Source organism: Fusarium coffeatum, assembly GCF_003316985.1.
Source record: "Fusarium coffeatum strain FIESC_28 chromosome Unknown BRIP53273_contig_64, whole genome shotgun sequence".
Lineage (NCBI taxonomy): Eukaryota > Fungi > Ascomycota > Sordariomycetes > Hypocreales > Nectriaceae > Fusarium > Fusarium coffeatum.
Window position 1 is genome coordinate 16602 of NW_022157860.1, and position 15705 is coordinate 32306.

General features: G+C 50.1%; 4 protein-coding genes across 4 annotated transcripts; 2 read left to right on the forward strand and 2 right to left on the reverse strand.

The window, feature by feature from the left end:
• Window positions 1-960: 960 nt before the first annotated feature.
• FIESC28_03005 (uncharacterized protein) lies at window positions 961-3075 on the forward strand (the record flags this gene model as incomplete). The annotated part of the gene is made up of 3 exons (XM_031157154.1): window positions 961-1207; window positions 1454-1660; window positions 1712-3075. The coding sequence occupies 3 exons, from the start codon at window positions 961-963 to the stop codon at window positions 3073-3075; spliced, it is 1818 nt and encodes a 605-aa protein (XP_031018785.1).
• Window positions 3076-4904: 1829 nt separating this feature from the next.
• FIESC28_03006 (uncharacterized protein) lies at window positions 4905-8310 on the forward strand (the record flags this gene model as incomplete). Its single annotated transcript, XM_031157155.1, has 5 exons — window positions 4905-4965; window positions 5007-5318; window positions 5379-6695; window positions 6766-7909; window positions 7962-8310. The coding sequence occupies 5 exons, from the start codon at window positions 4905-4907 to the stop codon at window positions 8308-8310; spliced, it is 3183 nt and encodes a 1060-aa protein (XP_031018786.1).
• A 1107-nt stretch (window positions 8311-9417) lies between these two features.
• FIESC28_03007 (uncharacterized protein) lies at window positions 9418-11097 on the reverse strand (the record flags this gene model as incomplete). The annotated part of the gene is made up of 6 exons (XM_031157156.1): window positions 9418-9516; window positions 9613-10157; window positions 10207-10430; window positions 10482-10536; window positions 10597-11004; window positions 11067-11097. 6 exons carry the CDS (start codon window positions 11095-11097, stop codon window positions 9418-9420), a joined length of 1362 nt encoding a protein of 453 aa, XP_031018787.1.
• A 478-nt stretch (window positions 11098-11575) lies between these two features.
• FIESC28_03008 (uncharacterized protein) lies at window positions 11576-14858 on the reverse strand (the record flags this gene model as incomplete). Its single annotated transcript, XM_031157157.1, has 5 exons — window positions 11576-12278; window positions 12331-13489; window positions 13561-13970; window positions 14024-14130; window positions 14466-14858. 5 exons carry the CDS (start codon window positions 14856-14858, stop codon window positions 11576-11578), a joined length of 2772 nt encoding a protein of 923 aa, XP_031018788.1.
• Window positions 14859-15705: the final 847 nt, after the last annotated feature.

The window sequence follows — 15705 nt, forward strand, 5'->3', positions numbered from 1 at the left end:
TGCATTTAGTGAGCATAAATGATACTGGCGCATTAGTCGTTGATGATTCCTAAACTTGATGATGAACTTTGAAGTTACAGATCGGTATCACATGACCAAGTCTGTACACCCACCAAGCCACCTTCCTTCAGGTGGTCAGGGGTCCATGACTCGGTCACATTTTGCAGCAGCGGGCTTTATGAGTCAACGCTCCCCCCATTCGAACACCCCAACCTGTCTCTTTCCAGTCACAATTGTTCCCACAGACCCGGTAGTCTACAGTACATCCGCACGTACAGTAAGTAGATCACTTTTGTGCGACGCGACGACACGATCTTACTGTAGCTTATCTTCTTAGCCTGGGCGAGAGGTAGATCTGATCTGATCTAATCTGGTCTGGCTTCGCCTCGGCTGGTCTCTTTATCCTCTTCCCCTTATCCTTGTCTTTGCGTTGAGCAAGCAAATTGAAGAAGGAAAGAACCCCACAGTCAAATCATCACTTCATTGGCGAAGAAGGAGCGTGGGAAACCCTTCATACCCGTATTATTCCCCTTAACCTCTCTCTCTCTCTCTTTTCCCTTCGCTCGCTTTGTTTTGCTTCGCTTGTTCCTGACTCGCCAAGTCGTATCGATCAAAGTCTATCAGAGCAGGCCAGAGAAGGAACAGGCGTGTGATATTCTACCTACAGGTACTTGGGCAGGGTCCTTGTGTCGGAAAAGGAAAGAGAGTTTTGCTACTTTCCTCTTGTCGTTCCTACCTACTCCCCAACCAAAAGGTACCCTACCGTACCTTTCACTTTCCTTTTGGGTGAAGGTGGATACTCGCAACACTCATCCCCGTCTTTCTTTTTTCTCTACCCCCACACTCTCAGGCACGGCGCGGGAACCATCCGTCTCATTCACCCTTCCCGTCTTCCATATCCTTTCCTCAGAGAAGTAATCCACTCCACCCCGAGACGGGGGCTAGTTCTGCTCTGCTCCAATGGCCTCCGGTCAAGGTCCCGGCCCTGGCCCCGATACACCGGGGACTGTTGCAAGTCCTGCCGGTCAAGGCCTTGGTCTCGGCCCCGATGATGATGCGACTTCTCTCAAGCGCGACGCCGACGCGATCAATCCGTCGTCTCCAGCTGGCAATGATGAGAACGCCAAGAGAAGGAAAAAGTCTGGTCCTGGAAGTAGAGGAGTTGCCAATTTGACACCAGAGCAATTGGCTAAGAAGAGAGCGAATGGTGAGTGCAGTATTAGTTTGATGTTGCCTTTGGCTTCTCTGGTGGCATGTCATCCACCTATCAGGTTATCGACTCAGTTAAGCTGCTGACGCATAACGATTTCCATTCCCCTTGCCTTATCCCTGCGATTGGTTAGCTGTTGACCTCTTCCCGGCTATCTTCTTCTATCTTCAGACCTCCTGCTTGCTCTGGTCGTATCTGATAAGATAAATGCTACCAAAGACACCTTCACTAACACCTTTCAAGATCGTGAAGCTCAACGAGCCATTCGTGAGCGCACGAAGAACCAGATCGATACCCTTGAGCGTCGTATTCAGGAGCTCACTAATCAACAACCCTACCAAGAACTTCAGAGCGTTCTTCGGGCCAAGGAGGCGGTTGAGCAAGAAAATGCCGACATCAAGCGTCGCTTAGCTGGCATTGTTGCCATGCTTCAACCTATCATCGGCCAAGGTAAGTTGACTACTCCGTGGATATATATCCAGGACTAACAAAGATGTATAGCTGCTATCGAGCAGGCTTATGTATCACCGGCTCAAACATATGCACCTCCAGTGCAACACCCTGCCACTCTAAGCGTACACAACAACGCACATGCCGCTTCTACTCCTGGCAGTGCTGCGTCTCCTCCCAGCCATGACCCTCCCAGCCAAGCTCACTGGCATCTACTACAACAGCAACAGCAGCAAACGCAACATCACCCTCATCACCATCCTCCTCACTCATCCGCTGGCGGCGCAACCAACGCTGAATCACAGGCCGCGAGTCAGCTGACTCAACAGCGCCGTAGTCTCCAACACGGGCTCGACATGGGCCCTGAACGGCTTGGACTGGAGTTTCTACTTGAGCCCTCACAGCGGGTCAATCGCATCCAAAATGGCGTCAACGGCGCTCAAGACACGCCTCAGTTCCACCACATGCCAATGAAACACGATTGGACCGGTGTGAATCAGGAACGTGCCTTGCATAGTCGCTCAGCAAGTTGGGGCTCGCAAGGAAAGCCAAGCCAGCCTACACATACACAAGAACAACAACATCAAGGCCAGCATCAAGCTCAAATCCAGCACAGCTTGTCTGCCGCTCATACACCTGAGAGTAGCCATAGTCCTGGGTACAGCCCTGCTGTGAGCACCACTGGTCGTTCGGTTCATCCTCGCAGCGACCCCAGTACTATCGACCCCACAGCACCAATAAAGAACTGCCACCCAACATGTCCTCTCGACTCTTTGTTGCTTGACTTTTTGAGCGAGCGTCGCCAATGTGCTGCAGACGGTGTTCCGGCTCAGGACGTCGTTGGTCCTCGCTACCCTTCTGTATCGTCACTCCTCAATCCCGCCAACAGCGCATACAGCCACCCCCTATCCAAAGTCTTCACCGATATCCTCGCCACTTTTCCTGACATCTCGACTCTCCCTGAGCGCGTTGCGGTGCTTTACATGATGTTTCTCGTCATGCGCTGGCAGATCGAACCCACACAGGAGAATTATGACCGCCTCCCAGAATGGATGATGCCACTTCCCTGTCAGACCAGTATCCCACATGCTGCTTGGCTCGACCATGTTCCTTTCCCCAAAATGCGTGAACGCCTTATTCTTGATCACAACCCCTCGCTGTATCCATTCGATAACTTCTTTGTCCCCTTTACCACAACCCTCTCACTATCGTGGCCATACGAGGAGACCGATACGTTACTCCAGGATCCGGAGAGCGAAGAACTGATGATCAACCCTGTATTTGAACGCCATCTACGGAACTTAGACAACTGGAAGCTAGGTGATGCCTTTGCAAAGGCGTTTCCAAATCTGGCTGGAACATTCAGCCTCAAACAATCTGCTTCTCCGCGGCCATCTTCATCGAGCAGTCGGTGACGGGCCATCTAGAGGGTTACTTCACATTGAGAAAACAACTTTGTAAATTATCCACTTGCTTTTACGGCGTTTCTTGTACATGTTTAGTTCGGTTCATGAAGGTCACACCATCGGCTTTCCTTTGTTAGTGGGAAAAGAGAATCGCTGCATCGGTCTTATTGCAGCTATCAACAGTAGGGGGGTATACGACGTGCATTGGAAACTGTGGGGCTGTTTGTTTAAATAGTATTGGATGTACGTATGCTTGTATATATGCACACACCTGTCGGTAAACACGGCCTAATGCTTAAGTAGCGAGATGCTGTGTGGATTGATTGCAGTCCATCGTCTCACGCACTTGATTGAGAATACAACACAATTGTATTGGGACTGCTTCACTTGATCTACTTGCTTGTGTACTTATTTAAGAGAAAGTTGTGCTATCTATTATGGGAGTGTTTCGGTGGTCTATGGTAAGCCTGGCATTATGCTACGCAGTGGAAAGAAGTCACCATACAGTCGGGTTTCTATGTCTATCTATACTTACATCTCTTAGATTGGTAGGTCTCCCTGAAGTCTCTGTCATCGTAAACATCCTTGAAAGTTAGGAGAATATCGCCCGCCAGGCAACGGGTGCTTTGCTACCCACCCCTATCTGTTTTGCAATTATCAACTTATCGATTGTGCTGCTGTTAGGCTCTATTTGTTCCTGTAAGGCTGCCGTCCCGAAACGTAACGCAAAAACAATGGCTGTAGTGAGTGAGCTGGGCACACCAGAACAAGCCCTTTACGGTGAATGGAGCTTTTGCTAACATACCTTGGGAATGATTTGCGACAAAAAGCCAAGATATCAAACAGGGCTGTTTGGTTGGTGGCAAGCAGCCTTGATTAAGCTACTATGAAGGTACTCTAAGTTACAAATTCTGTCACTGCCATTACCATTGCTGATTCATAAGTCTCGTCCCAGGTATCTGTTTTCACACTCTTCATCTTTAAGATCGACTTTACAGCTCATTACCTTTTCTCCTTCCATGGTATTTGTCACTTGCCAGCTAAGCCCCTGTTTCTATCCATAGCACTGCGACTGTAGTTTTGCCACTTGTTGACATAGCTGCTTATCTAGGTAGGTAATATAAAGTCTTTTCTTATTAATCTCCGCTCTTATAAGTGGCTTGATATGCGTACTAGTCTCATAAATAGATATCGAAAGGAAAGGAAAGAAAAGAAAAGAAAAGGAAAGGGGAGATGAGGGGAGGGGAGGGAAGGAAGAGCTTGGTTTATCTCGGCTAGCTGCAGAAGGACGAGAACTGTTCATGGTAGTTGAAAGGAAGAGTTTAGTTTGTCTCGGATAGCTACAGAAGGACGAGAACTACTCATAGTAGTCCTCGGGTATTTACCTTGCAAGGTAGGCCTAAGATTGCCTATGGTTACACATAGCTGCTTTACAGGCTTCCTGCATATATGCCTAAGGCAGTCAGCAGATACAAACAAAGGGCATTAGGTACTAGGTACTAGTTATCTAATACCTTCCCCCTGACTTGATGCCCTACGAGTTATTCTGAACTGCTCTACATTTTGCACCCATCGATCCCACCGACTTTACATATAGCACTGCAACTACAGGATTCTTACCAGACACTTTATTACATATTCAAAATTACTTCTATCAGTGGCACTGGCACTGTCACTAACTGTCACTGGCACTTGTATGGCTATGATTTAAATACCTACCTAGGTTTTAAGGCAAATACACCTTTACTCCTTCCTCCTCTTACTGCTCTTCAAACAATACATATCGGACTCTAACAAAGAATTGAAGATGCAAAACGACACAGATCCAGACTGCGATTATGCAGGAGATCACTCGTACCCTTCCCCTAAGGGCAAAGAGCCCATGCGGCCCTATGGCTGGTACAGTGAAAGCAATGAGAATTGACAACGGATTGTCCCAGTTGTGGCCAAGAAGGATAATGACGATGATGAGGCCGGTGACGTCGATAGGGATGCGTTTTTGGAAGTAAATTCTGAAGACGACGGGGATATCCCGACGACAGGCGCCGGAAAGTTCAACCTCAACTTCATCTTCCAGAGGATGGGCGAGATCGACCTGGAAACAATCGATAAAATGAATCAACCTGATCATGACAAAGCGATCAGGGGCCTTGTTGATGGTAACCTATCGTCAATCGAAGAGAACTCTCTATTTCTGAGTGCCGAGAGGATCGAAGGCGGCCTTAAACATGTATCTAAAAACCACGACGTCGGTAAGTGCTTCTTAGGTCAATCATTCTGGCTAGGTTAGGAACGCTGACGGATCAATGCAGAACATGCCATTGCAAATGACCCGGAGATCCGACAATCCATCGAACGGTACAGAAAGCATGGAGCCGATATCCTGCGCAACTTGACCGAGTTGATGCTGGCCGCCGGTTCACGCAACAATGTTCCTGTTGAGACACAGGGGTGGCTTTTACTGCTGATGGCCAATGCAACAAAAGACTGCCGAGAACGTCTTATCACAGCTCTCACCAACCCCTCTATCAACCCGGCGTGCATACAATACGCAAGCGGCCAACGGTCTTGGGGGCCGGACATGTTTGACTCCGCCCCCAAGATCAACCTCGCAAACCCCAGCGCCTGCGGCGACGCAGTGACAGCCTATATGATTATAGGCCTTCTGTCAGGGAGACGCTTCGCATATTCCGGTAGCGCCACGAACACAAGCATAGCGCAGAAGGACATTGGTGAAACATCGCGAATGAAAGTACATTCGAGAATCTTGGGGTTGGGCCATGAAGAGGTCCTCCGCCGACGACGTGTTGGCGACAAGAGGGTATTCAAGGTCCACGAGCTCTTATCGAAGATGGAAGACCACGACTATTCATTTTTTCCAACTGTGAGGATTCCTGTGGACATAGAGGACCCTGACCACCTGGTCTCGGCAACGTTGGTGCTCCTCGCAGAGATTATCAACATGGTGCTTTTTGACACATGTTCCTCTGATCCTGTTCCCCGTAGAGGACGCGCTATGGTATTCATAGACCAGACAAACAGGCTCATGAAGCGATTGCGTCCGAAGGACTGCCCCGTGGCTCCGTGGGAGGGAATGAATCGCGTCATCCCAGTCCTTCAGATGCCCAAGGCAGTCTGGGGGCTGCTGCGACAGGGACAGCAACAGTCCTCGATGCCAGAGTTAATGAGTCGCTTACACGAGCACTTCAAGGAAACACGAAGTCTGACACTTGACCGATCTCTAGGCGCAGAGATGTTGAAAAGTGTCGACCGACCGTCAGATGACAAGAATGTGCGCATCGTGCGAAGGCTGTATGCCACCATCCTCAATGAGAATGGGTTGGCATACAGGAGCCCGTATCAGGAATTCTTGTACATGCGCTGTGTTCTTTGGCATTCGATCATCGTGGTCGCCGAGAATGGACTCGTCAGTTTCCAAGATGGAAAATATCACTTGGAAACTAACGCTTTGGATTGGGTTGAAGTGTCTAGAGTTGCCCGGAGCATCGCTCCTGATGCTTTGGGCGAAAGCTTCTCATGGACTAAGTGTCGTGAATTATACCGCGACCGTGAAAGCGCCTACTTTAATCAACAAGTGGTATTCCCGATGGTATGGGAAAAACTCCGAGGTAAGTTATATCAAGAATTGATATCTTTGGAACCCTCTAGCGAAGTTATTATACTAACTTATTATTCTAGATGGAGTTCCTACCAAGTATGCCTATGCAAAAGCAAGGCATCATCTACCATCGCCTATCCGCACCAGGACTCAAGACATTTGCAGGTACATGCTAATGCAACAGGGCAATTCCATTGACCGCAGTGGGGAAGTTGTGAAAACGGATGAAAAGCACGTAAGCTCACTCGAAACCCTCCGGAAACGCGTACTGGAACAACTTAAGGAAGACCTCAGTCTTTCCAAGGGCGTGGAGGTTCGCGAAGGAACATGGGAGGACATCGCGTTCTTGGATTATATCTCAAAACAAATCAGACTTGCCCACAGAGACCTTCAAAAGGGAATCTCTCCAGAAGAAGCCAAGGACTGGGGAAACCTAAAGGCGCTTCAGCCATCGTGGGTACTCACAAGTGCGCAAGACCCTGATGTTGAGTATCTTCCTGAGTCCGTCATTGCTGAGGCAGTAGACCCCATGCTGCTACCGGCCCTCTCAGATACACCAAAACACATCATTGAGCGTATGACGTTTCTTCAGCGCAAGCAAGCTGAATTCAAGCCATTCTCTAACGTCGAAAATCGCCTAGGGCCAAAATCAGGGCCCGGGCCGGAAGGCACAACTGAACCCTTTGATCTCGGGGACGGCCGTGGAATCACACTTAGAACCAGGACATTCTCGGCAGAGTCTGAGTCTGAGTCTGAGGAGGAGACCTCGGGAGTTGAGCAGACGGCATCGAATTCGGGTATTTGCGATTGTTGTGGTGTTTACCACAATGATCTACTGAAACACACATCCCGATGTTATGGCAGATGTCTCGAGTGCGATCAGGACTCAGAGGCTTGTATTCGAGGGGCTGAGGATCCTCTCCAATGCCTCCCTTGCTCAACCAAGGGAAGGAAGTGTTCGGGTCTCTCTGAAGAAAGCGACGTCGACCCAGACCAAACCACAGTCGAGTGCCCGAGATGCTGGATGACCTTCGTGTTGTCCAAAATGGTCGAACATGTGCTAGCTTGTCAAGGCCGATGCAACAGTTGTGTTGAAAAAGGTCTGACCTGCATCCGCCTTACCTCTAATGACCGAAAATGCCAAAATTGCGACAATGCAGAACAGTGCATGTCGTTCTCGCACGACCACCTGGTTCTTGCCGCTGCACCAGGAACTTGCGAAAAGTGTCTGGGGCCTACAACATCCCCAACCCATAAGTATGGTTGTCCGGGCCAGTGCAAGTCCTGTCACGAAGCCCGAGTTCCCTGCATACGTTCTGAAAGATGGCCTGGAAAATGCGATCGTTGCAAGGAACAAGAGCTGCCATGCGGCGGCTACACGCACGAGGGAGATGTACGAAAGAGAGGCAAAGTCGCTTGCCCCCGCTGCTTGCGCGATGACATGTGGGCAAACCATCCAAAAAAATGCAAAGGTCGATGTAAAGGCTGTGTCCGTGCCGGTATACCCTGTGTTCGAGGACGAGGGTATGGCGACAGGTGCACATCCTGTGCAACCGTCGAAGAGTGTGGGGATTACGACTACGATGACGATGTCTCAAAGAGCAATTGCCAACGTTGTGGGGTAGAATACGCAACTCACATGCTCAAAAAACACGAAGACGCATGCAGGGGCAAATGCTCCCGCTGTAAGGAGGTGGGAGCAGCCTGCGAGCGGCAGGGTCGACAGAATTTCGGGCCGTGCAAACGGTGCGCCAATGACGGCGTTGGCGACAGTTGTAGTGCTTGGTGGAAGAAGTGAAGCTATGATTTCGGTTGGTCTCAAGAGGGACGTATGGAGGAAGCTTGTGAGGAATTTGTTTTCGATAGGTCAGAAGTCTTGCTATTGAATTTGTTTTAATCATACTGTCTACTGAAACCTGAGAATTCTACCTCGTCTAGAACTATGTCCCTAGTAATACTCAGGATGTTCTCGACATTTTGCAAGTATAATGCTCCTCGGCCAATATCTGTTCCCTCTCGGAATACTCATAATGTATTAGTCAGTCACTGAAGGAAGGGTACACAGACCTACGCAGAACAACAATTATGTGCCATTGCCATTCTCTAATCTAAGAAATTCCCCGTCTACGATTAAGAAGTGCTACATGTATAACCCTGGACTCATGATATAATTAGTGTAAAAGAATCTGTGAAAGTCTATGATGCTTAAGAAACGAGGCTGGCCATCATATTTTGCTAGCTTTTGTCAGTTGTTTATCACCAGGTGACACTCACTCAGCTGCTTGATAATCCATGCCCTAGACCTTTTTGGCAGCTATGGAGCTCTTGCTACTAACTCTTACTCAGGTCTTTAAGAAGGAGCTCAACTATCATAGTAAATATGAACCGAAGCCTTGGTCAACAAGCGTCAGGGTGTCAGAAGAATCGGCTGCCGAGAGCATAAGAGACGAAATAACTTGGTCATCTTAGGCCAGCTTAGTTTAACTTTTAGGCTACTTTATTCTTATAGCCTAAGCCTTGGAGTACAGTTCTTTTGTCACTCAGAGAAAGCGAAGAAAGTTCAACAAGAACTCACTTCGATTGATTTGCTCTGCTCCTCGCTGAGGGAAACTGTTCGACGGCAAACAATCCAATGCCCGAGGAATGGCTTATTCCAGCAAATAACATATAAGTTGTATGCCTAGTCAATCTTGGCAAACAAAACCGACAAATCGTGCGCGTGACCAACTCCGTCAAGCCTCATCCTCCCATCTCTTTACTCCAAGCGAGAGCTTCCTTAGGGAAGGTCCTTCGCCAACAAACAAACTCGGCAACCTCTCCCTTGGCATTCCCTGGAACATCAGTGCTTTAATAGGTGCACTTGCATGGACGGATTCCACCGTTGAACACCGCAAGCGCCGCCCTGACCTTAACGAGAAAAGCCTCACAGTCCCATTATCTTGTGCCGCAGCTACAACATTCAACGCAGGGGCTACGTCCCACCCAACATGGATATGAGCCTCGTTGTGATGTTCAGGGAAATGCAAAAGGGGTTTGGTTCCACGGGGATTTCTTGAGAGGAATCGTGTATCGTAGAGAGCCATTGAGCTCTGTAGTCCTGACACAAGAACTTGATGTGGATTGACACTCTTTATATGTGTGATGGAGCTCGCATGCTTGGAAAACGACCACTGAGGCTCTGGGGCACGAAGGTCTGTGATCCAAAGCCTGGGTTGTCTGCCACCAGCTAGCAAGATATTGTGATTTCCCTCTTGGAAGTCCTGCGCGAATATTTCTTGCGGAAGCTTCATGCCCTTTGGGGCAACTTTTGGTGCAATGGCTGAGAGCGTCTCGTTCGAGTGTACTTGCACCAATCCGTTATTGGACCCAAGTACACAGACAAGGTCTGAGGAGGGGGGAGCTGGTGCGCTGCTGTGGACCATCCACTCATCGTGTAAGCCATGACGGACTGATAGTCGTTCGTAATTATTTCCTATTTCATGTCAGTAAAGCTCATCGCATCGGGCAGAGTCGCAACACACTCTCGCCAATAAGCCAATGCGGGCGAGTCTCGTCCTCAGGGTCTGACAACAGTGGTGAAAATAGATATAGACCACAACTATGCTCTGGCTCCCGAGAGGTCAACAGCATTTTGTGTGAGGAGCGGTGGTACTTGATCGACGACATCTGAGGGCATCGTACCATCTCCGTCCGGAAAGCCAAGGCCCGGCCAGAAGAGCTGGGTGCTTCCCTCGAGAAGTGAATCCTGGAGGCATCGGGTTAGCAAGCAATGCGGTCCAGGGGGTCCGGGACTTACGAGTCATTCTTATTTGTAGGAATATAGCTTCCTACAAGAGCTTCCTCGTCCAAAGCTGCACGTCAAGTTAGCAACTTCATTCGGCCCACATGTTGGATCCGGTCCCAAGACCTACTAGCATAGGCAACTCCCAAGCCCGTTTTGTCATCTTCACCAGACACGTGAAAACAAGGCATATTCGGATACCGCTGCCTTGCAAAGCTCGGTGCAAAAGGGACATCACCCTTGGCTACCAAGCCGTCTGCCCACGCCGCAGCACCAAGATCCCTATCTTCCAATCTGCCGCGACCACGCTCTGCAGCATATGGTAGACCAATTTCTCGAGTGAGAAGAGCAGAGCAAACTGCATCTTTAGCAAGAAAGTGACGTTTGATGTGATTCCGTGTCAGGTATGCTCGGCGCCGGGCAGATTTCTGAACTTTATCCTCAACCTTGCGCCTTTTGACAGCATCTGAAGACCATGCCACTGATGAGGGCGCTGTCTGTGTTTTTTCGATTTTGAAGTACTTCTTTTTCTCTTGATCTATTCCAGAATTAGTGGGTTAATTTTCCGGCTTCCTGAATAGTCGATGGACTTTAACACACCGAAATAATAGCCTGGAATTTCACGATTCATGATGGTTGTGATAGAAGCATAATTTTCCCCTGCACATGATCGTCACCAGATGATGTCAATCAATGACCAAACTTAAGAAAGGGAACGTGGGCTCGAAAAAGAACCATACAACGCCAAGAGGGAGATAACTCGAATTGCAGGATGGTATCACTCGAGAATGAATAGAATTGACTGACATACGTTCAAAAGGTGGTTGGATAGAGAGCCAGTTTTCTGTGTCACGTGATGAAGAGCAATGCTGTCTGTCATTGAAAGTTCAAATTAAGAGTTTTCACGGGTTGAGAGGTCACTGAGGATGGGTACAAATTATTTATTTTACTTGTATTATTAAGTGTCTAATAGACGTTCTAGGGGTATGATAGTTTTCTCAACCGCTCCAGGAGTCTCACTACTCGTGTGCGAGTATTACAGGTCAAATTTGGACATAGCGAAAGTGAAAAGTCCGGTCGATGGTGGTCCGGGTATATACCATCTGTATTTACTGGGACTTCTCGTGCTGGGTCGAAACACGCTGAAGAGAGACAACGAAGTCCTCGAGGGATCGCTGCTTCTGGTTCTGCTTGGGAGACTTGCCGTGCATGAGGTTGTCGAATCCAGTGCTGCCCTGCATGAAGTAGTAAAGACCACCCATGACACAGAAGACACCGAAGGAGAAAATCCAGATACGGACAACGGCAACAATGCTGGTCTGGCCACCAACGAACCAACCGAAGATACAGAAGAGGGTGGCAAGGATATCGACGACCAGGATGGCGCCGGAAAGCTGCCAAGAGGGAATGGAGGACCAGAAAGGACCGTTGGCACGGGTGATGAAGATCAGCCAGTTCTCAGTAAGAGAGATCTCGAGGAAGAGAACCTCGTCGATCTTACCGAAGTTCTGGACGATACCGCCATCCTCAGAGTTGGCGTACATGGTGGTAAGAGCGATCCAGGTACCGACAGCCAGGACAACACCGAGGAGAACGGACATACCCCAGAGCTTGGGGAGGTTCCACTTGACGGGAGTCTGCGAGAAAGGAGCGTTGTCGTAGGCGATAGCAAGGGTAGCGATATCGGCGAAAATGGCAATGAAGACGACAAGCTCAATGTTGAGAGATCGGTTAAGGATGGCGATCCAGAGACCAAGGAAGATCTCCATGTGCAGGGAAAGAGCGATACGGTAGACGACGTAGGCGTACATACTGTGAATTCGTTAGTCAAGACGAGGAAGTCGAAGAACAAGGGAATACTGACCGGTGGAAGATCTGACGGGATGTTTTGAGAGCGTCAATAATTGCTCCCAGTCCAGGGGCGAGGAAGACGATATCAGAGGCAGATCGGGCAGCATCGGAAGCACCCTCAACGGCAATACCAGTATCGGCCTTCTTCAGAGAAGGAGCATCGTTGACACCATCACCAGTCATGGCAACCAGGTAACCACGCTGCTGGAGAATCTCGACGACGTTGTACTTGTGCTGGGGGAAGACCTCAGCGAAACCATCGGCAGCCTCAACGAAATCGTAAACCTCAGAACCAGGCATGTCACCACCGCCACCGAGACCAAGGCGCTCAGCGTTGTAGACGTTGGTACCGAGACCGAGCTGACGAGAAGTCTCACGAGCAATACCGACAGCGTCACCAGTAAGCATCTTAATGGAAAGACCAAGGCGCTTGGCCTCGTTGATAGTGCGGGCAGTGTCGTGACGAGGAGGGTCAGAGCAAGGCATGATACCGAGAATTTCCCAAGCACCCTCACCTCGCTTGCGAGCAACACCGAGAGATCGGAAGCCACGAGTGGCGAACTCAGCGACACAGTTCTTGTATGCGGTATCGACCTCCTCGGGGATGGGGTGGTCCTCCTCGACAGTCTTGAGAACGAAAAGTGGGGCACCCTTGACACAGATAATACGCTCGCCCTGAGGAGACTCGACAACAGCCTGAACCTTCTTGGAGACGGGGTCGAAGGGGTGGAAGTCGAGGACCTTGTACTTGGACAGAACACCCTTGGCGCGGGGGTAGTACTTGAGAGCCTTGAGGAAAGCCTTGTCGATAGCATCAATACCCTTCTTCTTGCGGGAAGCAGCCAAGCAAGCAGTAAGCATCAGGTCATCAGGCTCAACACCGGCGACACAGAAAGGCTCAGCGAGAGAGAGCTTGTTCTTGGTCAAAGTACCAGTCTTGTCAGAGCAGAGAATCTCGACACCGGCAAGGGACTCAATGGCGGAAAGCTTCTGGACGATGGCCTGCTTCTTGGCGAGGTAGGCAGCACCGACAGCCATGGTGGTGGTAACGACAGCGGGAAGACCGACGGGGACACCAACGATGGTAATGGCAAGAGTGAAACGGAGGATGTCAACAATGCCATTGGATCTGTAGAAGCTGGAAACCCAGACCAGGAGGAGAGTGGCAACGACTGTTGAAATGTTAGCAAACTGTACGAGGTAACGGGACGTTTTCTGAGCGAAAACTCGTGGTTAAACCGACCAAGAACAAGAAGAATCGTTCCGATGCCGTTGAGGACCTCAGTGAAGTGACCAGAGCCACCAGCGGACTGGGAGACGAGGGCAGCGGCACGACCGACGAAGGTGTTGTCACCAGTAGCAGTAACGATAACGAAAGCCTCACCACGCTTGACAGCGGAAGAAGCGTAGCAGTTATCACCATGGTGCTTGTCGACAGCGAGAGACTCGCCAGTGATGGCAGACTGATCAACCTGACAGAAGCAGCCCTCGGTAACGAAACGACCATCGGCGGGGATGATGGTACCCTCTTCAACCTGGAGGATATCACCGGGAACGACCTCAGGGGCTTCAATCTCCTTGAGGGTACCGTCACGGAGGACGACGGCCTTGAGAGCAAGAGTCTTCTTTAGCTCATCGACGATGGAGCCGGCTCTGTATCATATGTTAGCCATGTACAGGTAGGGGAGTTGCGAGGTAGAACGAACTGATACTCCTGGATGAATCCAACACAGGCGTTAAGAAGGAGAAGAGCGCAGATGACACCGAAATCGATCCAATCCTCCAGACCAGCAGCAAGAACGGCGGCGGCTTCCTATATATGGTGTTAGTGAGATGTCACGATGGTTTTGAGAAGACACGAGGGTGTTGAGAGATAAGATGAAAAAGTGGGGAATGAGAGGATAAAAGCGGGACTGGAGCCATGGCCCGTGCAGACAAATCATGTAAGTTGCAATGGCTTCGCCATTCTCCCAAGACGACCCCAGAATCATCTTCTTGAGTGTAGAAAATCGAGGGGAAATGGCAGAGCTTCGAAACATAGATGAAAAGAAGCGCAAGGAAAGGTAGTATTTGAAAATCGAGGGGGGGTTGCAAAAATGCGAGACATGGATGAGAAAAAGTGAAGGGGAAAAAAAGAATAAAACGCACCATAACGAACTGGATAGGGCCAACGAAAAACATCAGAAACTTGAGAATCATGTTCTCACGCTCTTCTTTCATCGCATTGAGGCCCCACTTCTTTCGGCGGGCGATAACCTCAGCCTCAGTCAAGCCAACACGAGAGTCGGTTTGAAGCTGGTCCTCGGGGACGACACGGCCACCACCGGGGGTGGTCTCCTCTTCGTCGTCGATCTCATGGCCGTCCTCGGACTCGAGGTCCTCAATCAGGGCGTCCATATCCTCATCGGGCTCTTCGTCTTCGGCGACGGGAGCCTTGGGGTTGTGGGTAGCGGGAGGAGCTTGTCCTCGCTTCTCATCGAAGCCGCCAGTCTCGATGTTGGTGTCCAGCGCAGGAGCGCCGGCCGCCTTCTCTTCGGCCATTGTAGGTGACGAGAAAAGAGATGTCGATTCTTAGGTATTAAAGGACGCGGCTGTAGGTAGGCAGGCAGCAGGTATTTGGGAGAATAAAAGCTGAAGTTGGTGCTGCTGTTTTCTGTTGGTGAGAGAAACAGAGGAACAAGGTTTGTTGGAGGGGGAGGGGAAAAAAGGAAGAACGTGTCTAAGCACCGCACGAAGTTAGGGACGCTTATGTATGAAGCATTCGTGGGTGAAGAGGAAAGGAAAAAAGAGAAGGTTGAGGCCGGGAGAGAGCTTCTTTTTGAATCCAGAGAAAGATGCGTGAGCTTTGGTTCTTTCCCGGCGAGCTTGCCGGCCCACAATCGCACAAACCCCTGCCAACAGACTTCGGCCCTGATCAAATGATGGAGACCCGGTCTTGATGTGGGCCCCACTCTCAATGCCTGCATATTTCTCCAAGACTGATTGTCTCTCACTCTGATGCACATGGGCTTCCTACTCGCTGCGCTCTGCATTTTGTGGCCCCCCCTTCGCAAAAGACAGAACAGAAAGGACCGGGGTCTATCAAACGGGTTCCACGGCGACGCAGGGATCCACCAGGCAAAGAATTGGATGGGTCTTTCCAAGCCGGGACGGGTGGATTAGGATGGGGCCCATCAGTCACTTCCCACGAGTCTCGCTCAGGTTCCTGGCATGGTCCCTCGCGAATCCCAATATGCCCCAGGTTATGAGCTCCATGCCATCTCCAGGTACGACCGGAAGGCCCTCGAGATACAAGCTAGCAACAAACAAACACTCTTTCCTCCACTGTACGAATTGTGCCAGCCTCTCACGGCCCTTCCGACCCTACCCCCAGTCCAGTCCACACCAG